Here is a 27,469-nt window from a genome sequence, read left to right as displayed (position 1 = left end):
ATACGAAAATCTAGATGTTTTCTTTTAAATATCCAGACACTATGGGGATAAACAATAATGCAAAACAATGCCACTCTTCTCCTTAAATATGTACGTGTTGGGGGAAACAACTATGGTTCATTTTTTTAAATTCTATTTATGTTAACAAGTAATGGTTTTATTAATGTTAAAAAATTTGTTTCAATTGATAACACAGTAAATATCAAAATATAATGTGCCGTTTTATTTTAGCAGAATAAAGAAGTTATAAGATCACAAAGTTTGAGAATCACTGACCTAAGAGTAGAAATGAACATCAAATATTATGTTTGTAAATAATGACATTTGTACAGATCAGTGTTTCCCAAATGCTGGCTGACAGAGCATATTAAGCAATGGTTTATCACAAACCCCTCCCAACCATCTCCTGCCCCAGTGAGAAATACTTCTTTAATCCCAATCTTCCCTCACCTCCTTCAAGGGACTACAAAGCAGAGAACTAAGATCACTGTAGAACAGATTGAGATAAAACTGGATTAGATACATCACAAAATCCAGTGAGGCTAAATATTCAAATTAAAATAATTAAGTGTAATAAATAGTAACTTGTAAAAATTTAAGAATTTTTGAATCCATATGCAAAACATTCTTACACGCAAAATCTCACTGTAAAGGAAAGAAAGAAATGGAACTGAATAATCTATTACAGTATATAGGGAGAAGTGAAAATGTCATGGGTGTCGGGAATAGACAAGATATACTGTAGTTTAAAAAAAGGAGGGGAATGGGGTGGCTGGGTGGTCTGAGCATCCATCCAATTTCCCCTCAGGTCATGATCTTATGGGTTCAGGTTTGTGAGTTTAGACCCTGCACTGAGCTTGCTGCTGAGAGCACAGAGCCCACTTCAGATCCTCTGTCCCTTGCTCTCTCTGCCCCTACCCTGCTCGCTCACTCTCTCAAAAATGAATAAACATTCAAATAAAATTTTAAAAAGAAGGTAGAGAAAAACAAATCATTAAAATTAATTTCTATGCAATAAGACTAGAAATATATAGAAACTTGCTTTCAATACAGTATTTCTTAAAATGACTTCTGAATTTTAAAACAGCCAAATATAACAAAAATTCTTGACAGCTAGAAATTAACCTCAAAATTTAAAACCCACAAATATTACGAATAGACATGATAAAACTGCATTTTTCCTGCCAAAAAACAAAATTAGTTTGGAAACAAAGTAGAAAGTAGGGGAACAGAAAGCATACTTAGCATTCATTTTCTCACTAACCTGGTTTACTGGTTCGTTGAAGTTGGTGATTAGCCCTGCACGCAACGTAGATTTCTCCTCCTCTGAGAGAGCACTGTAAAAAGATCAATTCATTATGCAAAAGGATGCTACTTAACAATAAACATAGGTAAGCACTACTTTGAATTTTAACAATAAAAAGCCTTTCAAAAAAGAGGCCACTCATTAGTTTTGGTAAATAAATAGAATTATTGCCATTACTTGTATATTGACACATCAAGTAATTCCTAAGTGTAAAGCTCCTTCACAAGTGAATACAAAGTACAAAATAGTAAGCAACAGGAAATAAGACAAATCCAGAATAACAAATGTGGTACTGTGACATCTGCTTTATTAATATAAAAATAGTTGCCTAAAAAAATTAATGGTTTCTAGGGGCGCCTGGGTGGCGCAGTTGGTTAAGCGTCTGACTTCAGCCAGGTCACGATCTCGCGGTCCGTGAGTTCGAGCCCCTCGTCAGGCTCTGGGCTGATGGCTCAGAGCCTGGAACCTGTTTCCGATTCTGTGTCTCCCTCTCTCTCTGCCCCTCCCCCGTTCATGCTCTGTCTCTCTCTGTCCCAAAAATAAATAAACGTTGAAAAAAAAAAAAATTAAAACAAAAAAAAATTAATGGTTTCTAAAAAAAAAAAAAAGTGTGTATGAATAAGTATTAGCCTTCCACTGACTTCTTTTATAAAATCTGAGTGAGGTTATTCTATAGGGGAAGGGATCAGGAATCAGAGGATATTTGCAATTAAAGACTTATTAGAAATCAGCTAGTTTAGGGGGACTTGGAGGCCCCCTGCTGTATCAGCACAGAGCCTGCTTAAGAGCCTCTGTCCACCTCTCTCTGCCCCTCCCACGCCTGCACATGTTCTCTCTCTCAAAAATAAACATTAAAAAAAAAAATCAACTAATTTATTATTTTTCATTTTACATCTCCAGGAAGGATAAACACAATACTAACAATTCTGCCTGCAAATGAGTTAGTAAACTACAAGAGCAAAAGACCAGGATGGAGAATATTCACTATTAGAGTATACGCATTTTGATTTTTGAAATATATGAATGTTGGGGCGCCTGGGTGGCTCAGTCGGTTGAGCGTCCGACTTCAGCTCAGGTCATGATCTCACAGTCTGTGAGTTCGAGCCCCGCGTCGGGCTCTGTGCTGACAGCTCAGAGCCTGGGGCCTGTTTCAGATTCTGTGTCTCCCTCTCTCTCTGATCCTCCCCCGTTCATGCTCTGTCTCTGTCTCAAAAATAAATAAAACGTTAAAAAAAAAAAATTAAAAAAAAAATGAATGTATTGTTTATTTAAAAATTACATTTTAAAGCCCCCGTATTAAGGTTTTCCATTATGGCCATGATAGAGTAGATGGTATCAGATGAATCATCCCAGTAAGATCAGCTATAAAAGTGCTACACAACTTTTTGTTTTTTAAGTATTAAGGCATCTCTCTGTTGAGTAGAACTGTGTCCCTCCAAAAAGATATGTTCAAGCCTTAACCCCAAGAATCTCTGAATGTGACCTTATTTTAAAACTGGACACTTGCTGATGTAATCAAGTCAGAATGAGGTCATAACAAATTAGGGTGGGCCCTGATCCAATGACTGGTGGTGCCCTTTACAAGGAAAGGAAAACGTGGACAGACACGGAAGAAACACGTGAAAAGGCGGCCATGTGATGATGGAGGCAAAGACTGGGATTACAACTGCAAGCCAAAAACCCCTAACGATTGCAGACCACAAACAGAGACTAAAAAGAGACAAGGAAAGATTTTTCCCTAGGTCCTTCAGAATAAGCAAAGCCTTGACAAGCATCTTCACCTTTGACTTCTAGCCTCCTGAACTGCGGGACAACACAATTCTGTTGTTGTAAGCTACCCAGTTTCTGGTATTTAGTTATGGCAGACTGAAGAAACTAATGCAGCATCTAAAACAATGTAGGCAGCCATGACTTGAAAGATGAAGGTCTAGAAAAAAGGGAGAGGAACTGTGATGAACCAGAACATTTCCCCTGGAGCTATCTGCCCATAAAAAATCAAAGCAGGAACTACACGACTAATGAGCTAAGAGATTTCACTAGGTCTCAAGTGCTGAAAAGGCAAAAACTGACACTCAGGGCGAACCAGTAAGGCAATACTTTGGTAAACACCCAAAGATTGCAGCTGAAACCCGAAGAAAGCTAAAAATTAGGATTAAGAGTAAACCAGAAAGATGGGGTGCCTGGGAGGCTCAGGTGGTTAAGGGTTTAACTTCGGCTCAGGTCATGATCTCATGGTTCATTGATTTGAGCCCCGCATGGGGCTCTGTGTTGACAGCTCAGAGCCTGGAGCCTTCTTCAGATTCTGTGTCTCCCTCTCTCTCTGACCCTCCCCTGCTGGCTCTCAAAATAAATAAAAACATATAAAAAAAATTAAAAAAAAAAAAAAAGTAAACCAGAAAGAGACGACACTCAACTAAGTCAAGGTTGAAGTCATATTCTATTTGCCTGCCTGGAAAAAATTAAAATTTTCTCTAAAGAAAAATAACAAAATTCCAAGCCTCTCCAATTTTCCCTCAACAATGCTTAGCATTCAGTCAAAAACTGACTATGTATACTACAAACCAGGTAAAAGTTATTAAAATCAAAACAAATAAAAATAGGAGACACAAGGGTGCCTGGGTGGCTCAGTCAGTTAAGCATCCGACTTCGGCTCAGGTCATGCATGATCTCACGATCCACGAGTTTGAGCCCCGCGTCGGACTCTGTGCTGACAGCTCAGAGTCTGAAGCCTGCTTCCGATTCTGTGTCTCCCTCTCTCTCTGACCCTCCCATACTTGTGCTCTGTCTCTGTCTCTCTCAAAAAATAAATAAAATGTAAAAAAAAAAAAAAAAATTTTTTTTTTTAAATAGGCGATACACAGGGCACATGGGTGGCTCAGTTAAGCATGCAACTCTTGATCTCAGCTCAGGTCTTGACCTCAGGGTACTGAGTTCAGGTCCCACAGTGGGCGCCATGCCAAAAAAAAAAAAAAAAAAAAGAAAAAGAAAAAACAAAAACACCACACACACAGGAAATACAGACATTGTAATTATCAAAATCTCACTTTAAAAAAATTATGAATTTGTTGATCAAAATAGGTGAAAACTGTACTATTTCACCACAGAGCTGGAATTCATTTAAAAACAAAAAACAGGGGCGCCTGGGTGGCGCAGTCGGTTAAGCGTCCGACTTCAGCCAGGTCACGATCTCGAGGTCCGTGAGTTCGAGCCCCGCGTCAGGCTCTGGGCTGATGGCTCAGAGCCTGGAGCCTGTTTCTGATTCTGTGTCTCCCTCTCTCTCTGCCCCTCCCCCGTTCATGCTCTGTCTCTCTCTGTCCCAAAAATAAAATAAAAACGTTGAAAAAAAAAATTTAAAAACAAAAAACAAAAATAGGGTTGCCTGGGGGGCTCAGTAGGTTAAGTGTCTAACTCGGTTTCAGCTTAGGTCATGATCTCAGTCTATGGGTTTGAGGCCCAGAGCCTGCTTGAGATTTTCTCTCTCTCTCCCTCTGTCTCTGCCCCTCCCCTGCCCATGCTCTCTCTCTCTCTCTCAAAATAAATAAACAAACTTCAAAAACAATGTTTTAAAAAATACCAAAGGAAAATCCTAGAATTGACTTTTTAAAAAATAGCAAAATAAAGGTAACAAACTTAAGGAGAAGTCAGTAGAAAATATACAGATTAAAATATAATGAGGAAAAATGGACTTTGAGAGGCACCTAACTGGCTCTGTCTGTAGAACATGCAACTTTTCATCTCTGGGCCATAAGTTCAATCCCTACCATGGGTGGAGAGCTTACTTTGAAAAAAAAAAAAAAAAAGGGGGCGCCTGGGTGGCTCAGTCGGTTGAGCATCCGACTTCGGCTCAGGTCACAATCTCGCGGTCCATGAGTTCGAGCCCCGCGTCGGGCTCTGGGCTGATGGCTCAGAGCCTGGAGCCTGCTTCCGATTCTGTGTCTCCCTCTCTCTCTGCCCCTCCCCCGTTCATGCTCTGTCTCTCTCTGTCTCAAAAATAAATAAACGTTAAAAAAAAATTTTTTTAATAAAAAATAAAACATAAAAAAAAATTTTAAAAAGGCTTTAAATAGAACAAAGAAATTGAAAGAAAAAAGCAGAACAAGATGTACCATGCAACCATAAGATGGTTGATGTGCCTGTATTAAAATCAGACAAACTATGCTGGATGCCACACACATTACTAGAAACAAAGAGGAACATTTCATGATTAGGACAAGGTCAATTCAACAAAAATGTAAAAACATTTAACTTGTATGATCCTAATAATATAGTCCCTGTACATATACAGCAAAAACAGAATGTAAAGAAGAAATGGCCAAATACTTAATCCTATTTGGAGATAACATATGTCTCAGAAAATGATGAAAAAAGCAACAACAAAATCAATAAGGATATAGAAGATGTGAATAGCATAAGTGACCAATTATGGCAAAAAACACATATAACAGGCACACATATAACATTTCAGGCACACATATAACATTTAACACAGAACAATATACTGAGATTGTAACACAAGACAGCACATTTCCAAGGATGAAATCGGTAACAAAAGAATAACTAAAAAGCCCCACATGCTGGAAATTAGGAAATATACTTCTAATTAACCCATGGGTATAAAAAGAAATCACAAGAGGAATTCTAAAATCTTATCAACTGAGTGGTAATAAAACTGAATTAAAGCTAAGATTACAAGAAAACACCTAATGTTTTAAATGCATATATAAGGAAAAGTAAAAGTGAATTATCTATGCTTCCATTTCAAAAAGCTAGAAACCAGCAAGTTAAATCCAAAAAAATAAAGAAAGTAGTAACAACTAAAGCCAAGACAGAAAGGCCACAGGACAAAGAATCCAAAAACAGATCCTTATATATGAACAGCACATACAAGGGAACCACTGAAATGTGTTAGAGAAGGAATACCGGCTGCAGCCTCACTCCGCATACACACCTAACAAAGAAATCATTTCCAGACAGATAATCCACCTAAGTGTAAAACAGAAAACAACGCTTCTAGCAGAAAGTGCAGAATATTTTCATAATCTTGGACTAAGCAAAAATTTTATAATAGGCTCCAAAAAAATATAAAAATAGCTAAGTTGAACCTCATTAAAATTAAGAACTTCTCCTCAAAAAACACAAGAAAGTGAAAAGGCACGTGACAGAAAATATTTCCAATGTGTATTTTCTTTTTTTTAATTTTTTAATTTTTTAACATTTATTTATTTTTGAGACAGAGAGACAGAGCATGAACGGGGGACGGGCAGAGAGAGAGGGAGACACAGAATCCGAAACAGGCTCCAGGCTCTGAGCAGTCAGCACAGAGCCCGATGCGGGGCTTGAACTCACGGACCGGACCGTGAGATCATGACCTGAGCTGAAGTCAGACGCTTAACCGACTGAGCCACCCAGGCACCCTTCCAATGTGTATTTTCAACAAAAGACTTAAGTCCAAAACCTATGAAGTCCCAAAAATCAGTAAGATAACCCATTTTTTTGTACAATGGCAGACCTTTATAAAAGCAGGATATTCAAATGGCTAATAAGTATATGAAAAAGATATTCATTGTTGATCAGAAAAATGAAAAATTTACCAAAATGACAGATAAGACCAAACGTGCTAATGAGCAGCAAATGTCAACAGTGATATGCCCCTGTGGAAGTGTAAATTAGTATGAACCCTTTGAAAACAAATTGATGGTATTTACTACAGCTGAACACACATTTGACTACACATGACCAAAAAATGCACTTATGTGCAATAAGATATGCAGAAGAGTTTTCAAGAAGCATTACTATTAATAGACAAAAACTATGAACAACCTTAATGCCCAACAGCAGCAGAACAAACAGATATGCTATGTTCCTAACATGGAATATTTTCCTTCTACATATGAGAAAACTTTTCAGGCAATTACATGGGTAAATCTCACAAATCTAAAAATGAATGAAAGACACACAAAACAACATAGTATAAGATTTCCATTTGTGGAACTTCAGAAACAGGTAAGGTTAATGTATGGTTAAGAGATGTCAAATGTTGCTGGGGAGGGGTGCACAGGTGACCGCGAGGCAGGAGGAAGGCTCCTGGGCGCTACTAATGTTCCACCTACTTGCAAGTGCTAGTTACATGGATGTGGTCACATTATATTAAAACTGTACCCTTCATTTGTGCACTTTCTCAGTTATGTTGTATATTGTACTTCAATAACAGTCTCTATAAACCTTAACTATGACCAGTTGAGTAAACAAATGAGAAAACAAGATTAAGATAAACGTTCAGGTGAAAAAGAGTCAAACCCTAATGCAAGTCTAGACTTTCCCATGAGAAATGATCTCTTTAATCCTTTTATGATTGTGTTGTACTTCCAACTTAGATATTAACCTGGAGAAAACTCATGTCTTTAGCAATTCTCCACTAATGGTTAACACTGCACCTTTAATTTCATGCACATGCTATCATTAGATGAATTCAGATTAGTTTCCAAGCACAAACTGCATAGTATCTAATTAATTAGGACCCAGTTAAAGTTGAATTATATACAGTAATGATCTGTAAGTTCAAATTGATGCTCATTCTGTGAAAATAGCGGTAGGGGCAGGAACTATATAAGATGAAACTTAGGTAAGAACACACACAAGCAGATGTTTTAAGTGTGTTAAATTTAAATGAGTTCTATAACTGAGTGTTGCTCCCTTGCTGTGTTTCTGAGTACATTCTTACCATCCTTGCTCCCTCCCCACATTCATCTCCATTCCAGGGTATATCTCAATATATACTACAAGAAAAAGCTTCGGATTTAACTACCTAATACCATATATCCCCTTTAACTTTTCATATTTAAACTAAATTCCCATTTTTAATTCTTTATGTGAATATATGATCTGAAATATTGAATCTACCTTTAATTCTACCTCCCAAAATTGTCATTGGTAACCATATTCTTCATATTAACTGGTAAAATAGAATGAATTTTCAGAGCTATCTAAAATTCAATTGGACAGAGCAATAGAAAGGTGTGCAGTGCTGCAATGGTTCCAGTAAATCAATAATACACAATTCCTCATCACTGCTTCATTTCTCTCAAAATTATGAATTCTAAAGTAATAGAAATGTTTATTTTATATTACAGTACCCTTAGTGCAGCCTTACAATACTCTAGTTGTTTTGGAGTGCCTGGGTGCCTCAGTCGGTTAAGTGTCTGACTTCGGCTCAGGTTATGATCTCATGGCTCATGAGTTTGAGCCCAGCATCGGGCTCTGGGCTGACAGCTCAGAGCCTGGAGTCTGCTTCAGATTCTGTGTCTCCCTATCTCTCTGTCCCTCCCCTGCTCATGCTCTCCCTTTCTCTCTCAAAAATAAACATCAAAAAAAATTTCTTTAAATATTCTAATTGCTTCTAATATTATTCAAGAGCATGTTCTATATGCACCTTGAAGTACTCTGACAAGTTTATTTTTTTAAGGACTTATGAATATAAAGAACATAAAGAGCTATAGTGCCATCTACTGGGGAACAAAGACTAAGTTACTTCTTTAGCAAAGTTCACTAAATTTATCAAATGAATCCAAGGGTCATGTCTATATTTAATTTCCATCTATTACATAACATGTAATTAACTATCAAGAGATATCTGTTCACTTAACCATGTATAGAGCAGTTACAACTCAATCTGAGGGGATGACAAAAGGCTACGACCCTATTCCCACCACAAAGGCAATTATGCAGAAGACTTGGAAGGTAAAATGACCTGGGATTTCCTTCTCAGTAACTTTTTTTCAAAATCCTAACCTCAAACTTCTCTTAAAAAAAAAAAAAAAAAAAAAAAAAGCAAAAAAAACACAACAACTTTGCAACCTAATTCATTCACCTAGCATTTTTGTGCCCATAAAATTAGATACCCTCAAAAGCAAAAGACAGCAAGAAATCCACAGCCTCCCTCTTAAATAAAAATAACTCGGGGAGAAAGGCAGTAATAGGAATACTGACATATAGAACCCTTTACTTCTTCAGTAGTTAACACACTTTTCTTTTAAATATCAAATGCTTTAAGAAAGTGAATGTCATCCTACACAGGGACCATGCTGACCTTCCTTGCACTGTTCTAACTTAATGTGTGTGCTGAAGCAAGCACAAATGCATTCTTCCACATAAAGAATAAAGATTAAGAGGAACATCTGTATACCCCCCCCAATCTGGAAAGGATTACATGGGCCAGGGAGAGGGACAGAACTTACTGAGGTGCTACACGTCTCCAATAACGATCAATTCCATTCTTAAAATATAGCACAGCAAGCCACCTTACATTTATATCCAGAGTGTGGTTTGTAAAAATATTCTGTAAAAAAAACAAAAAACAAAGCATTAAAATGAACATGTCATAAGTTAAAGTATAATTACTTTACCCATAGTGAAATATGGATAACACTTTAAATGTTTCACTTAAGTGTTATCGCTACAGAGAACATGTTTTCTAAATCTCTATGAGCTCCAGAGTTCATGTAAGAAACCACACGTGGTAGAAGTATGTTCATTTTTAAGCTGAGTAATAAATATTTGGGATCCATTTAACTAGTCTACTTTCAGATGTCTGAAAATTTTCCTAATAAAAAATTAAACTCAGAAAAAAAGAAACCTAATTACATATCACAACCTACACACAAAACACTGAAATAAATATCTTCTCAATTAAAAAAAAAAGTAGACCCACCAAAGCATACATTCAAAGATTCTAAGGAGTCAAAGCCCCTGCATTATCAGCACATGCTATGAAAGGAGTTATTTCAAAGTATTCTCTTATCAAAATAATGAAGCTTACAAATAAATGTGACAGAACATTAATTCAAGTACAGACAGTCCTTGCTTTGCAGAGCTGCAGGAGATCATAAAAATGACTGTGCAAATAAGCCATGCAACAAGGTCTTAATGATCAAGGAGAATATTATAACTGTTCTGTGACCTTTATACATTTTTACCAAAAAATTACTAAAATTAACAAAAATTCATAACTAACACTTGTATATGGAAATAAAAATACAACAAATGTTAACACTAATTTAAGACATCACAAACACAGAATTAAAGTGTTTTATTTCTTTTTTTTTAATGTTTATTTATTTTTGAGAGAGAGATGGAGAAAGAGCAAGCAGGGGAGGGTCAGACAGAGAGGGAGACCGAGAATCCAAAGCAGGCCCCCACTACTGTCAGCATAGAGCCCGATGCAGGGCTTGAACTCACAAACCATGAAGAGTGTGACCTGAGCCGAATGCTCAGGATGCTCAACCGACTGAGCCACCCAGGTGCCCATAAAGTGTTTTGTTTCTTTATAAAAAACTTATCTAGGTTAGTGGTTACATAGGGGAAATGAGGAGTATCTTAACTGACTGAAATTGCACTACACTTCAGACCAAAAACTACTCAAATTCCCAAAGTTGAACTCCTAAACACTACCTTGTGTGGGAAAACCTCAAAACCAAAAGCAATGATGTGGACATATGTTCCTTACTACAGAAAAACATGGTATGTAAACTATAAAAAACAGGTATGTTTTTAGAAATATCCCATTTTTAGAAAACCACATACATACCAGAAATAAAAAAAATTTACAAAGAGAGTTGTGTAATGTCCATTTATTCCTTAATACCCCTGACAACTAAGACAGAGACCCTCTTTTGGGTCTCCTTTGCAAAAGAAAGAATGGACTTCTCCACCACATTAATCACACTCGATTTTAAACACTTTACATGTCTGCCTTCCACAAAAGACGGAGTCATAAATACCTGAGGAGCAAATGAACAAATGGATGGAAATAATGTGGAAAGTTGGTGGCTATCTGCCTGTCTCGCCTAAACTTCGCGAACCAAGAAAAGTCAAGCTGCAGGTGTCAATCCAAGTAGAAATATTCCTTAAGTACTTTGAAGAACAAGACAGGAACACAAGTCTGAAGATCAGGAATGCAAATTTTCCACCTCCAAACTAGAAAGAACAGCTAAGGCAACAAGAGATTAAAAGTACCAAGACAGTGAGTTCAGGGAAAATTAAAAAATTCCTGCCTGTAACTTCATTTCTCCATCTGTTATAATCTATCCCATCTAAAAGAAATTTTACTATCCCTCTAAGAAGAAAAGTAGAGCTAGTAAATATAACAAAAGGCTTACGCACTTAAAAGTAACAATTCATAACTGCACAAAAAGCAAACAGTTAATCAGCAAGCTACTGTTTTTTTTAAGGTCTGGGAGTAACCCAAATAAGAAATACCACAAGTGTTTTATGTTTTGGCCTGAAAAAACACAAGGCTAATTATCCAGTATATTCATTTAAATAAACATATGAAGAATAAAGATACTCAGAAATATTCTGTACCCAAATTTTACAAACGTGACAGTAGGGTTATCCAAAAAAAGATAGAATATTATCTTTAGTATCTTTAAAAAGCAATCTGTTTTTATTTTTTAATCAATGTTTTTTACCTTTTTTCCACTGGGCCAAACACCCAACTTTCACTTATATTCAGAATATCAAGTATGATTCTAGGTATGACTAGTATCTTCCTAAGTTTAACAAGTAACTCAAGCATTTTAGCCATGAAATCAAGAATATGTATGTCAACTTTCATAATCTTCTATTTTTATAAGATATAGTAAATAAGGGGTGCTTGGGTGGCTCAGCCCATTGAGTATCCGACTCTTGATTCTGGGCTCAGGTCATGATTCCAGGGTGATGGGATCAAGCCCCATGTCTGGCTCTACACTGAGCATGGAGCCTGCTTAAGATTCTCCTTCCTTTCCTTTTTCCTTTCCTTTTCTTCCTTCTTTTCTTGTCCTTTTCTTCCTTCTTTCCTTTCTTTCTCTGTTCTCTCTCTCTTTCCCCCCACCCACTCCACCTTTCTCCCCACCCTACCTGTTCATGCTCTCAAAAAAAAAAAAAAAAAAAAAAAAAAAAAAAAAAAAAAAAAAAAAAAAGATATGGTAAAGAGTTTGCTCGGCATTTGCAACCAAGTCTCAAAACTGGATCAAACTGTGATCCAACTGGCAGCCTTACTGCCCTTGCCAAATGCAAAAAACACTCATCAGAGTTGCGAAATTTTCATAAGAAGGAAAAGAATAAAGAAGACTGTCAATACAAAAAAGACATTCTTTTATTCTGGCATTCAGAAAATAATTTTTATAAACCAAAGCTTTGAACTCCTAGAAAAGTTTAGTTAAAGCACATATTGCTAATTATTAGACTATTTTCCATAACACCCATAAGATCAAATGTGTCAAGAAAATGAAATTTTTAGATGGGGAAAAGAAAACCATGTTTTAAAGCAATGCAGTGAGTAAGGGCCCCCGGGGGGCTCAGCCAGTAGAGCATGCTACTCTTGATCTTGGTTCAGGTCATGATCTCACAGTCCCTGAGATCAAGCCCCACAGCCAGCTCTGCACTGACAGCATGGAGCCTGCTTGGGATTCTCTCTCTCCCTCTCTCTCTCTCTCTCTGCCCCTCCCCCAAGCTTTCTGTCAAAATAAATAAATAAGCAATAAAAAAAAAATAATAATAATAAAGCAACCCACTGAGCAAAGGGAGATCACACTTATGCTGCAGTAGAGAGACTGAACAACTGTGACAACATAAATTAACTGGGGCAAGAATAAAGACAAAACATGAAAGTGTACTGTCTACTGTCCTGAAGTCAGCATTAACATGCTAAAACAGAGTATCAGCAGTGTCCTGCCTTCTGAGCAGACATTACCAATACCCTGTTCAGTTATCTATTCAACAATCAACAAACATTTCAACACTCTCAAGTGCCATGCCCTGAATTAATAAACAGCAGTGGCAATGACAGGCAAACATCTGGATCAGTTTCACTAAAGTAAACCACCAGTACAAGTAGATTCTGAGAACAATTAAATGAATGGTGTCTCGTTTTGTTAAAAATAGTAATCAACTATTTTACAACAACTTACCAATAACACTGAATAGAAACCTGGCTGTGTCTCCCACTGTTTCAATTGCTCCTCTGCTGGTTTTAATACAGCAGTATCCTGACTGGTGGCCTGTGTTAAGACCTGAAGAACAACAGTGCTGGCACTATTGAGATCCATGGACACCTGGTAAAGATAAGTTAACATATGTGAATCAACATTATACATAAAACATCAACAGTAACATAAGTGGAGAAAAAGGTTCAATGATCTGAATTATTCCTATACTTCATTCACCTACCCTCGCATGTTTCTGCTGGATTTCTAATTTAGAATTTTGGTAATTCAACTAACTTCTGCTTAAATCAACTTATTTCTGATGGAAACTGTCTTCAATGTCCCATTAGAAGGTAATAGTAAACTGCAAATAAGAAACCCACACACAAAAACCAAAGAACTAAATTCTGATTAAATATCACGGTCTGCCTAAGGCTAAGTATAATACCTTCCTAGTTTTTAAAAGAAGAATATTAAGTGTTATAAGAATTTACCACTTTATCCCTACTAAGACCAAAGGAAGAAAAATGAAAAAGAAATTTATTCTTTGACTTATTGCTAAGTACCTCATAACATCATCTTATGTTCCATCAATAATACGTGTTCAAAGTATTTTCTAAAATTTAAAAGACAAAGGTATATTCAAGAAATACTGTGGGGAGGGGCGCCTGGGTGGCACAGTCGGTTAAGCGTCCTACTTCAGCCAGGTCACAATCTCGCGGTCCGGGAGTTCGAGCCCCGCATCAGGCTCTGGGCTGATGGCTCAGAGCCTGGAGCCTGTTTCCGATTCTGTGTCTCCCTCTCTCTCTGCCCCTCCCCCGTTCATGCTCTGTCTCTCTCTGTCCCAAAAATAAATAAAAACGTTGAAAAAAAAATTTTTTTAAAAAGAAATACTGTGGGGAAAAAATGAATTAAATCAATAAACATAAAATATAATATAAAAATATAAACCTTAAGGACCGGATCATCTAATCCTATACCAAATATCTGAAGCCATTCTAAAAATACATTTAGCAATTTATTGATAGTTTTCTAACCATTGTTTCTAATCACCCCCAAAACAGTGTACAATTGTATACTGACCCAAGTACGTATAATTGTGCACAAAATGCTTATATGAAGCATGAAGATTAAAATTGAAAGCTAAAAACAGAAAATAAATCTCAAAGCAAAAGTGACTGAGAATCAGCCTTGTGATTGTAATTCTATCTAAAACTGAAGACTGTTCCAGATAGTAAAAGTATGAAGGTCATTAACCCATAAATAGAGCCAAAGCAACCAATTCCTAAGAGTTGTAATTAAACTGCAAAGACTAATGAAAAGGAGGATCCAAATGCTGACTCAACAAGAAATGGCACAAAATATTAAACTTTTCAAGGAAAACTTACAATTTTTTAAATTTTTTAATGTTTATTTATTTTTGACAGAGAGAGAGAGAGAGATTGAGACAGAGCATGAGTGGGGGAGGGGCAGAGAGAGAGAGAGGGAGACACAGAATCTGAAGCAGGCTTGAGGCTCAGGGCTGTCAGCACAGGGCCTGACGTGGGGCTCAAACTCACAGACTGAGATCATGACCTGAGCTGAAGTTTGGATGCTCCACCGACTGAGCCACCCAGGCGCCCCAGGAAAACCAACAATTTTAAAGCCTGTGTGAGTAAAGCAGGGCTAGGATACGATAAGTGGAACACAAATACTACCAATTAGCAACGGAAGTAAACTCAAATTTTAAATTAGTAGTCTGTTCTGGTCTGTATTTTAGAACTGACTAGGGGGGCGCCTGGGTGGCGCAGTCAGTTAAGCGTCCGACTTCAGCCAGGTCACGATCTCGCGGTCCGTGAGTTCGAGCCCCGCGTCGGGCTCTGGGCTGATGGCTCAGAGCCTGGAGCCTGTTTCCAATTCTGTGTCTCCCTCTCTCTCTGCCCCTCCCCTGTTCATGCTCTGTCTCTCTCTGTCCCAAAAATAAATAAAAGTTGAAAAAAAAAAATTAAAAAAAAAAAAAGAACTGACTAGGATGCCTTGTAAATATATATTGCCTCCCTCCCTAACCTGGAGTTCCTTGAACAACGTAAGTCTCTGTATTCATTATCACCTGAAAACAAGTGAATGCATTTTCACTCAATTTAGAGGGTTTGTTGGTAATGTATGATTTTAAAAACAGGCTATCTCAGAGAAATTTACTTTATGGAGACCTTAGAAGATATTTTCAAGAGATGGGCAGTATGTTTTTCTAAGAGAAATATAATACAAGGCACAAAAGCAAGTCATGTACGCAATTTTACATTTTCTAGCAACCACATTAAGAAGTGAATGGGGCGCCTGGGTGGCACAGTCGGTTAAGCGTCCTACTTCAGCCAGGTCACGATCTCACGGTCCGTGAGTTCGAGCCCCGCGTCAGGCTCTGGGCTGATGGCTCAAGCCTGGAGCCTGTTTCCGATTCTGTGTCTCCCTCTCTCTCTCTCTGCCCCTCTCCCGTTCATGCTCTGTCTCTCTCTGTCCCAAAAATAAATAAAAAAACGTTGAAAAAAAAAAATTAAAAAAAAAAGAAGTGAAAAGATGTGGAATTATTTTTACTATTATATTTAACTGGATATATCCCAAACATTACCATTTTAACATATAATCAATATTTTGAAAAAACTAATTTTGATATTTTACGCTTTTCTTAATACTAAGTCTACAAAGTCCTGTGTACTTTACACTTAAAGCACATCGTATTTTGAACTAGCCACCTTTCAAGTACTCAACAGCCGCATGTGGCTAGTGGCTACTGTATTCGGGTAACTTTGAAAAGCCCTACTTTAGAAATCCCAGCATCACCTCACAGAAATAAAAATTCTCAATTCTCTCTCGAAACCTCCATCATGAAAATAGCGGCTGGGGGTCAAAAATGAGTGCCTTAGTAGTAAGTTCTCTAGGTAAATCTTATCACTGCCAAAGTATGAGAAATACAACTTTCGAACATCTACAACTGAGGTACACCTGAAAATCCAGCTCTGCAGCAACTCAGTGGATGTCAAAATGTACAGTAGTTTCGATCATACATTCCTATAAAAGAAGAACAGACCAGCATTGATCTGTAGTTCTCACAAGGAATTGTCTAGGGTATGGAAAACACTAAATTCAGTGATTCTCCCCCAATTAATGGAAGAGCACCTGGCTAAAATAAACATTTTTCTTTCTTTTTTTAAATTTTTTTTAATGTTTATTTTTGAGACAGAGACAGAGACAGGGCATGAGTAGGGCAGGGGCAGAGAGAGAGGGAGACACAGAATCCGAACTGAAGCAGGCTACAGGCTCTGAGATGTCAGCACACAGCCCGACATGGGACCCGAACTCATGAACCACAAGATCATGACCTGAGCCAAAGTCAGGCACTCAACCAAAGGACCCACACAGGCATCTCAAAATAAAAATTTTTCTTAAAAAGAGCCAGTATCTGGGGCGCCTAGGTGACTCAGTTGATTTAAGTGTCCAACCCTTGGTTTCAGCGCAGGTCATGATTTCAGTTTGTGAGTTCAAGCTCTGCATTGGGCTCTGTACTAACAGCATGGAGCCTGCTTGGGATTCTCTCTCCTCCTCTTTCTCTGCCCCTCCCCTGCTTGTGTGCACACACACACTCTCTCTCAAAAGAAGTAAATAAACTTAAAAACAAAAAAGGAAAAAAAAAGCACAAATACCTGAGCATATACATATATATATATATATATATATATATATATATGCCAAGCATTGTACTAAATGCTTTCTTTATTCATTTATTTATTCCTAGTAATAAATCTATGTAGTAGATATCTTTATCCCCATTTTAATTTTTTTAATGTTTATTTTTGAGAGAGAAAGAGCGAGAGAGAGACAGAGCATGAGCGAGGGAAAGAGCAGAGAGAGAGGGAGGCACAGAATCCGAAGCAGGCTCCAAGCTCTGAGCTGTCAGCACAGAGCCCGATGCGGGGCTCGAACCCATGAACCGTGAGATCATGACCTGCGCTGAAGTCAGATGCTTAACCGACTAAGCCACCCAGGCTCCCCAATTATCCCCATATTTTAGGTAAAAAACTAAAGGATTAGAGACCTTACCTTTCCAAGGCCACAATCTACTAAACAGCAGTGCTTGAACTTGAACACCAAAGCCAATGGTCTTAATCAGTATCTAATACTGTCTACCTCCAGGGACAAAACTGACAACTTTGTAGTACCAGGAGCCCAACAAGATACAGGACATATGCTTTATTGGTATCTGGTGAATAAAGGTAAGTGATCAATTTTGAACAAAAGAGTACTTTACACTGTACCACATGACAGCTAATTAATGGATTTATTCAATAAAACTGCTGAAAGCCTGCTATGTACCAGGCACTGTTCTAGGTGCTGAGAATAAAATAGTGCAGCAAACAAAATAGTGTCCCTAACTTCAGGCTGCATACATTCCAATGGAAAAAGGTATTTCTGTGAAAGAGAGGGAGGCAGAGAGGGAGGAAGGAGTAATATGAAGAAAATACAATCATGTTAAATATCGACTGTAAATGAATGTGTTATTTTATATTTTTATTTTTTAGAGAGAGAGAGAGAGTGCACGTGCACAAGTGGGTGAGAGAGGGAGAAAGAAAGAATCTTAAGCAGGCTCCACGCTCAGCACAGAGTCCAATTCGGTCAATCCCACCACCCTGGGATCATGACCTGAGGTGATATTAAAAGTCAGACACTCAAACAACTGAACCACCCAGGTGCCTCTGAATGTGTTACTTTAGATTGGGTCTTCAGGGAAGGCTTCTCTTAAGTAACATTTAAAAGAGACATGAAAGGGGCGCGTGGGTGGCTTAGTCGGTTGGGCGGCCGACTTCGGCTCAGGTCATGATCTCGCGGTCCTTGAGTTCGAGCCCCGCGTCGGGCTCTGTGCTGACAGCTCAGAGCCTGGTGCCTGTTTCGGATTCTGTCTCCCTCTCTCTGACCCTCCCCCATTCATGCTCTGTCTATCTCAAAAATAAATAAACGTTAAAAAAAAATTTTTTTTTTAAATAAAAGAGACGTGATAGACAAGAGACCCAGGCAGGCAAAGATCTGAAAGCAGGGCTCCAGACAGACAGGGAAAACAAATGAAAACAAGGCCTTAAGATCAGAAACAAACTTAAGAAGGCCAATACGATTGACACTTAATGAGAAAAGGAGAAAATGGAACCAGATGAGGTTGAAGCAGCAGACAGGAACAGATCATGTGTGACCTTGCAGGAGAAAAAAAAAAAAAAAAAAGTCTGGACTTTTACATCTGTACCAACAAAGTCACTGGAAGAATATGTGAATATATGAATATAATAACAGAGAAAAACAGGGTGCCTAGGTGGCTCAGTTGGTTAAGCATCTGACTTAGGCCCAGGTCATGATCCCACAACTCTTGAGTTCAAGCCCCACATGAGGCTCTGTGCTAACAGCTCAGAGGTTGGAGCCTCTTCAGATTGCGTCTCCCTCTCTCTCTGCCCCTTCCCTGCTTACTCACACTCTCTTTCTCTCTCTCAAGAATAAACGTTAAAAAAAAATAAAAATTCAAAAAATTCAAAAATAAGAGAGAAAAGGTTCTGGCAGAACTCATCTCCACCCAACTCAAAAAAGAAAAAGGCCATGTCCCTAGGTGAGCTGGTGACTGACAGACATCCTCACTCTAAAGGTTTGTTTCTACATTGTACTCAGCAAATTATCTATGGCTGGAACTATTCTGTTTCTCAACAGTTGTTCTTTCACTTACTGGTTTGAGCATTTTGGGAACTACTACTTGAAAAATAAAATCACTGACTGTCAGCCTCCAGAGCAATTCTTACCTACAGCAAAGACAGTGCAGAGTGTTCACACACACATACACATCTTCACACTTGTCTGGACCTTCAGAGCAAGGCAATCCTTAAGCCTATGTACTTCTATCTTTTATGCTTCACTTTACCATCACCATTCACCTGTTCTGCTGGAAGCTGCTAGAGTTTCCACCCCTACCTCCCCCCAGTAGCTTGCTCCATCCAGGTCTTCAACAGAAGTATATATTCTGTCCTTCCTCCCCCTGCTTTTGAACTTTGTTCCCAAGAAGCCCATAGAGTCTGGGACAAAGAGCTCAGTTCATATACTTCTGGAGAACCATTTTTGTGCCACGCACTATAATAGTTGTTAGGTTAAGAATCAAAAAGGGTCTCTTTCTCTACCCAAATTCTGGGAGATACTGAGGTGTGAAGCAGAGAGAACTATTCTAACCACTAAAACAAACTGTAAAGGGGCACCTGGGTGGCTCAGTAGGTTAAGTGTCAGACTTCAGCTCAGGTCATGATTTCGCAGTTCACGAGTTTGAGCCTCACATCCGGCTCTGTGCCAACAGCTCAGAGCCTGGAGCCTGCTTCACATTCTGTGTCTCCCTCTCTCTCTGCCCCTCCCCCACTCATCCTCTGTCTCTCTCTCTCTCTCAAAAATGAATAAAAAAAATTTTTTAACTGTAAAAACTAAGATTCTAGAATACCAGTTGGAATCCAGTGTATTTCCTCCACACAAACAATATTATGAGTGGTTTATTTCATGGGCAAAAGGCTTTGAGGCCTGAGAAACCACCATTCAGAACTTCTGCTAGAAAGATTACAAAGTGCTAATTAACTTTTAAAGGAAGCTTTAAAAAGCAATCACTTCCTAAATTGCAGATTAAATGCATCATCAAAAATAACGATTCAGGAATGATGGACCTCTAATGGATTATTTAAAATACCACAATGCTAAAGCCTATTAATTTTTTTTAAAGATGCCATAACAAGCCTATAAAAGCAAATCTGGCATGTGGATTAATATCACTGTTTTATAAGAGGAAGGACTTAGAGTTATCAACAGAGTTATCCAGGGACAGGTAGCAAACTAGTATATGGCAGAGTGAGGCCTGATAACCAAGTCTTTAGAACACAAGCTCTTCCTACTGTAACATAAAATGGACTCACCACACCACCCTACTCCCGAACACCTACAAACACACCGTGTTCTCACATAACAGGTTCCTGGAGAAACTGTCAAAAAGATTCCTGAATCCCTAATAATTTAAAAGGATCACGTTTTTTATGTAGGGAATATTAACAGAGTACTCAATTGTAGAATTCACTTGAAAGGATAGCAATGGTGACAAAGAACGGGGAAAAATGTAGTGAGACCTTCAAACATAACACTACAGAAATAAACTTTTATTTGAATAAAAGGTAGGTGACTACCAGAGCACCTGGCCAGCTCAGTCAGTAGAGCATGCAACTCTTGATCGAAGGGTTGTGGAGTTCAAGCCCATGTTGGGTGCAGAGATTACATAAAAATAAAATCTTTAAAAAGATGACCACTGATGACTGGTGGTCAGGTTAGAGGGTGGTACACCCAGCAAACTACACTTCAATACCCTTTTTTGGAATTAGAATACAGAAATTAATAGGGTTGCTACTGTTACTGCCACCTGGTAATGATCCAGACACACAGCTCATCTCCATAAAAAAAAAAAAAAAAAAAAGATCTGAAGACTTGACGGTAAATAGCAAAAGATGAAAAGGGAAGAAGGGGAGGGAGGGAGGGAGGCAGGTGGAAGGAATAGGGAGAGACATAGCACGTTACGAGAAGAGCTAAAGGCATGTCTCCAAGAACTTGAAAGAATCTTCCTGGAGACCATCACCAGATAAGCCTGAAAGCCCGGGAACCAAGTCCCTCACTCACAGTGGAAGCACAGGTGTGTCTCTGCTGTACAGATGTCCATACAGAGTGAAAGAAATCTTCTAACCGTATTAAAAGAATGGATGCCTCGGTTTCCTAATTAATAACGTACACAATACAGAGTGGCTGGATGACTCAGTCAACTAAGCGTCCAACTCTTGATTTCAGCTCAGGTCTGGAGTTCAAGCCACACATTGGGCTCCACAATGGGTGCAAAGCCTACTTAAAAAAATAAAAACATAATGCACACAATGTGGCTGCTCTGATTTTCGTTACTGCACATAACTTCAAATTCATAAGCAAGAAAGATAGTGCTTATGAGTACTGTATTAGCTCTGAACTATAGAAGAGAATTATTAAAAATCTAAACGCAAATTCTTTTTCCCTAAGAACAATAATAGGAAAAGAGAAGGTGCAAATTAAAAGGGGAGGCATTTCAATCTTCTCACTATTTTACAATTTAGTCAATTCAATTCATTCATCACTGAACTTGTTGTAGTCTTTGATACTTTTAAGTCTAAATAACCTGGAAATAAGTGACCAAGAGCCTAAAAATACTCATACCCTATAAATGGACTTTCTAGGCCCACTCCTGGAAGTTACTTTCCAAATCCTGGAAAAACCCAAAATCCAAAAACATACAGATGTGCCTACAGTTGGAAACTTTCTAGTTTTCATTAAAAGAAACAATTAGATAAGGGAAAACTCAGCACCTCTGCCTGCCAACAACAAACAGATTTCCCTGGCCTGCAGTGACCTTCACTGCAGCCATAACCATTTTCTATAGGCTGTCCCATTATCTGTATCTGTCCTTAGTTTGAAAACATGCCGCACAAACAATAACTCCACGCCACTATTAAATATTAAAGCTGTAAGTGAAATGACTTAGAAAAGAAATACAATAAAAATTGAAGAAAAATTTCAAAAACAAAAAAGCCTCCCTCAATGAAATAATTTACTGAGGCATGGTTCAACAAAGGATGCTAAAACCATTAGATGAAAGAACGACAAATTAAGAACAGAATATTCCCAGTATGTTCAAATACCACCCACCAATGACTTGCTAAATTCAGTGAACAAACAGACCTTTAAAATGAAGAGATCTGTCAGTCACCAGCTCAACCAAAAGAACAAACTTAGTATCAACAACAGCTGCACAACTTGACCTTAAGTGCCTCCTGATGTGATGCAATAAGTATACAACCTTACCTCTAAAATACCAAATATCATCAGCCTTAATTAACCAAGACTCTAGACCCAACTTCCAGTTGGAAAGAGCCAAAAGAGAAATGGTGAAAGGGTGACACTACCCAACTTCAAGACTTAGTGTTAATGCTACAGTAATCAAGACAGTGTGGTATTAGCAAAAAACAAAGAGATCACCCCAACAGCTCAGAGTGCCCAGAAATAGACCCCTCAACTGACCTTTAACAAAGAAGCAAAGGCAATACAACGGAGCAAAGGCAGTATCTTCAACAAATGGTGCCAGAACAACTCGATGGCCACATTCAAAAAAACTAATCCAGACAGACGTTAATTAAACCCCTTCACAAAAATTAACTCAAAATGCATCAGACTTAACCGTAAAACACAAAACTATAAAACTCCTGGAAGAGAACATAGAAGAAAATCTAAATGGGTTTTCTAAGGTACAGTGATGTCTTTTTAGATTCAACACCCAAGACATAATCCATGAAAGAAATAACTAAGAAGCTCGACTTCATTAAAATTAAAAACTTCTGCTCTGCAAAAGCCAATATCAAAAGAGTATGAAGACAAGCCAGAAACTGGGAGAAAATATTTCCAAAAGACATACCTGATTAAAAAAACAAAAACAAAAACAAAAACTGCTATCCAAAATATACAAAGAATTCTTCAAACTCAACAATAAAAAAAGAATCCAATTTCGAGAACAAAGACCTTAACAGACACTTCACCAAAGATAAACAGCAAATAAGCATATGAAAAGATGTTCATCATGTGTCACCTGGGAAATGCAAACTGAAACAATAAGATACACATCATATGTCACCTATGAAATGACAATTAAAACAACAGTAAGATAACATTACACACCTATTACAATGTCAAAATCTAGAACAATGATAATACCAAATGCCAAGCAAGGATGTGGAGCAATAGGAACTCTCAGACACTATTGGAAAGAATGCAAAATATCCTTGGGAGACAATTTAATAGTTTCTTACAAAAGTAAACATACTCTTACTACACAATGCAGTGATTGTGCTTTTGGGTATTTACCCAAAGAAGATCAAACTATGCACAAGGGGCACCTCAGTGGCTCATTCGGTTAAATGTCACTTTGACTCAGGTCATGATCTCACAGTTCAAAGCCCCACATTGAGTTCTCTGCTGTCAGCGTGGAGTCTGGTCCAGATCCTCTGTCTTCCTCTCTCTGCCCCTCCCTTGCTTGCCTTCACGTGCGCACGCACACACTTTCTCAAAAATAAACATTAAAAAATAAAAGAAAACTATGTCCACAAAAACCTGCTCATAAGCTTTATTCTAACTGCCAAAACTTAGAAGCAACAAAGACATCCTTCGGTAGGTGAACAGATAAACTATGGTACATCCAGACAACAGATTATTGAGTGCTAAAAAGAAATTATCAAGCCATGAAAAAATATGAAGGAAACTTAAATACACATTACTAAGTGCAAGAAGCCAATCCAAGAAGGCTGCATACTATAAGACTTCAACTATATAACATTATGGTAAAGTCAAAACTGATATAAAAGATCAGTTGAGTGGGAGGAGAGATGAACAGGTAGATCACAGATTTTTAAGATGGAGAAAATACTCTATATTATAATGATGGATAGATGTCATTATGACATTTGTCCAAACACACTGAATGCACAACACCGAGAGTGAGCCCTTAAGGGAACTACACGCTTTGAGTGATTATGATGTGTCAATGTAGGTTCATCCTGGTAAAAAAAAAAAAAAAAAAAAAAAACAAAAAACTGCACCATTATGGTGAATGATGTTTAAAAAAAAAAAAAATTATGGTGAGGAATGTTGGTAATGGAGATTGTGTACGTGTGTGGGCAGAGTCTATTGGAAATCTATGTACCTGCCTCTCAATTTAGTGTAAACCTAAAACTGTTCTAAAAAAAAAATTATATAAAAAAAGCTAAAGTTTTGAATATACAGTTCTACAAAGATGAACAGATGGTCAATAAGCATATGAAAAGATGCCTAAATTATTAGCCATTAGAGAAATGCAAATCAAAACCACTACTATGACTAAAAACAAAAATAATAAAAGATACTGGTGAAGATGTGGAAAAAGTGGAACCCTCATTCTTTGCTAGTGAGAATGTAAAATGGTGCAGCCACTTCGGAAAAGTCTGTCAGGGTCTAAAAATGTTAAACACATAGTATATGAAAAAAAAATTCTACCTCTAGGTATATATACCCAAAGAAATGAAGATTTAGGTCTACATTTGTTGTACACTACAAAAACGTGACCAGCAATATCGTAATAGCAAAAAGTAAAAACAACTCAATGTGGTATTCCATCCAATAGAATAGTATTTGGGAATTAATAAGAATGAAATCCTGCAACAAGCTACGACACAAATGAACCCTGATTCATTTGACCTGCTATGTCAAAGAAGCCAGTCACAAAGACTGCAAGGTGTCTCTTTTAATGACATGCCCAAAATAAGCAAATTTATAAAGATAAAAGGCATATAAGTAGTTGCCTAGGGCCAGAGGATTGGGGGAAAAGGTGGAGCGATTGCTGATGGGGATATGGTTACTATTTGGGTTGATAAAAATGTCCTAAAATTGATTGTAGTGATAGTCACACGACTCTGTGAATACACTAAAAACAACTGAATTATACACTTCCAGTGGGTGAACTGTATGGTCTATGCATTACACCTTAATAAAGCTGTTTAAGTGCCCTATGTAAATGCCAAATCAGCAAGAAACAAGGAAGTGACTAAATAAATGAAAAATATGTGGCGGCACTATCAACAACCATAACTGATGTTAATTCAGATCAGGGAACACCACTATTTCAAAAAATTAAAGCCAGATAAAAGGACCTAATATTTTTGACACAAACCAAGGAGGTACCAAAGACACTAGCCTCATTCAAATCCATACTGCACCATTTGGATTCATTTACACTTCTCAACAGAGGTCAGTTCAGTTTGAACAAGAAAAGTCTTCCCTGTGCACATGTTATAGGCTGTTTAGCATCCTTGTATACTGTATGTTAATAACACTTCCTAGAAATGGTTTTGACTAGATATGCTTCCATATATGTCCGAATACCATCAAGTTTAAACAGTCACCAAGGCTATTAAAGCATTCCCCATGAGACCTCATGCCAGACTGTCAAAGATTGATCTATTTTGGAATAAGAGATATGCAACAGAACATACATAACAAGGAAAAGAGAAGATATTTGTCTGCTTTCTCTTCTCTGATAAAATATCTCATGTAATTAAGAGTTTTAAAGGACCTACAAATTCCTGCTTGGTGACAGACACTACAAGTAAGCTTAAACCCTTCTAAACCAGTCAGGACTTAAAAATACTCTCTTTTAGGGGCGCCTGAGGGTCTCAGTAGGTTAAGCGTCCTACTGTTGGTTTCAGCTCAGGTCATGATCTCACGGTTTGTGAGTTCGAGGCCCCCGTTGCGCTCTGTGTTAACAGCGCGGAGACTGCTTGGGGTTCTCTCTCTCCCCCTCTCTCTGTCCCTCCCCCACTCATGTGGTCTCTATCTCAAAATAAATAAATAAACTTAAAAAACAAATACTCTCTTTTAGTCTTGGGGCACCTGGGTTGCTCAGGTCAGTTAAGCATTGGACTTTGGCTCAACTCATGATTTCGTGTTTCCCGAGTTCGAGCCCCGTGTTGGGCTCTGGGCTGACAGCTCAGAGCCTGGAGCCTACTTTGGATTCTGTCTCCCTCTATCTCTGCGCCGCCCCCCCCCCCATTTGTCTTTCTCTCTCTCAAAAATAAACATTTAAAAAATACTCTATTTTACTGTTTTGTAATTAGACAAATATCTATGATGCTAAATAATATATACTATATAAAATACATATATAAGAGGGGCGCTTGGGTGGCTCAGTCAAGTTAGGCGTCCAACTTCAGCTCAGGTCATGATCTCACGGTTCGTGAGTTCAAGCCCCACATCAGGCTCCCAGCTATCAGCACGGAGCCCACTTCAGATCCTCTGACCATCCCCCCTCTCTGCTCCTCCACGGCGCACTCTCTCACCTCTGTGTTAGGGTAGTCCTGGCGTTTATGTGGATTCTTATAATGTAAAAATGTAATCTTAGTGATGAAAAAGTACTTTTTTAAAAGATCAAGACTTTTCCCTTTATACCTGCTCTAAATTTCCATGGGAATATTTGCTTGATTTCTCCTCCCCACTCTTAAAAAAGCACTATTTCTCAACCGCTGCAAATCATTTATTTCTCTTGTCAAGTACGTACCAAGAAATCATGGCAATATATTAAGTATACCACATTTAAGTTGGTAATGTGGTCAGTAATTGCACTCTCATCCTAACAGTTCATAAAAGAAAACTTAAAAACTTTGTCTTTCAGTAGCAAGAACAGATAAGCAAGGGTGCTACCATATTACCTGCATTTGTGATGGCAATGTTTACCAAAAGGCAATCTCCCTTTCTCAGGGAACTCTCTGAGTCTTATATTCAAATGCCAGTTTTAATTGCAGTCATCTCTACAAGGCATTTCATATTCTTACTATTTGGTGTTTCTAAAGACAGTATCTTAAAATATGTAACAGCCGGAGAAAAATGAACCTAATCCAAAATTCACAATTATTTCCTTTCCTTTAAGCTTATTATATTTTTATAAATATTATATACAACATAGCATTTACAATAAATGCCCATCACATAAAAGGAAAACAAACTTCTATTTGTTAGCACAAGTGTCTTTAATTTCAATTCTAATTATGCTCCGTCACAGTTTCCATATCAACTTGTTTCTTTACCAGGTAACACACTACTACATCTACTAGTCCTAAAGATACAAAAAGAAATCAAGTAACCTGCAGGGCCACCTGATGGTAAGAAGTCCATACCACATCCCAAAGAATACGTTCCAAGCATCCTGTTCCCCTAAAGGAAGGCCAGGGGAAGGGGAAGAGGAAGACACTGGAATTCTCAGTGACCACTTGGCCAACACAATCATCTGGAAATAGAGCAAGGGTTTTCAGGGTTCAAAAAGTTAAGACAAAGAATGCTAAGAGGAGAGAACCTGAGGGAAAGAACACAACAGGAGCATAAATAACAGAATGCAAGAAGGAGGGAATTAAAATATGAAAATGAGGGGCCCCTGGGATGGCTCAGTGAGTTGAGCATCTAACTCCTGATCTCGGCCCAGGTCATGGTCTCAGGATCGTGGGATAGAGGCTGGTGTCAATTCCACGTAGACCCTGCTTAAGATTGTCTCCCTCAGGGAGCCTGGGTGGCACAGTTGGTTAAGTAT

General features: G+C 38.1%; 1 protein-coding gene across 6 annotated transcripts in view; it reads right to left on the bottom strand.

Annotated features, from left to right (window-relative positions):
• The window catches only part of IPO11 (importin 11), a 210,594-nt gene that overhangs the window by 160,304 nt on the left and 22,821 nt on the right, over positions 1-27,469 (bottom strand). For all 6 annotated transcript variants that reach the window (XM_047867314.1, XM_047867303.1, XM_047867320.1 and 3 more), the window contains exons 2-4: positions 13,255-13,398; positions 9,541-9,641; positions 1,265-1,337 (exon numbers count right to left, since the gene is read on the bottom strand). In XM_047867314.1, coding sequence (XP_047723270.1) covers positions 1,265-1,337; positions 9,541-9,641; positions 13,255-13,392 — 312 coding nt within the window. In that variant the 5' untranslated portion in view covers positions 13,393-13,398. The remainder of the gene's footprint in view (positions 1-1,264; positions 1,338-9,540; positions 9,642-13,254; positions 13,399-27,469) is intronic.

This window comes from Prionailurus viverrinus, chromosome A1 (genome assembly GCF_022837055.1).
Source record: "Prionailurus viverrinus isolate Anna chromosome A1, UM_Priviv_1.0, whole genome shotgun sequence".
Classification (NCBI taxonomy): domain Eukaryota; kingdom Metazoa; phylum Chordata; class Mammalia; order Carnivora; family Felidae; genus Prionailurus; species Prionailurus viverrinus.
The sequence above is the reverse complement of the archived record's forward strand: the minus strand, read 5'-3'. Positions and strand labels throughout refer to the sequence as shown.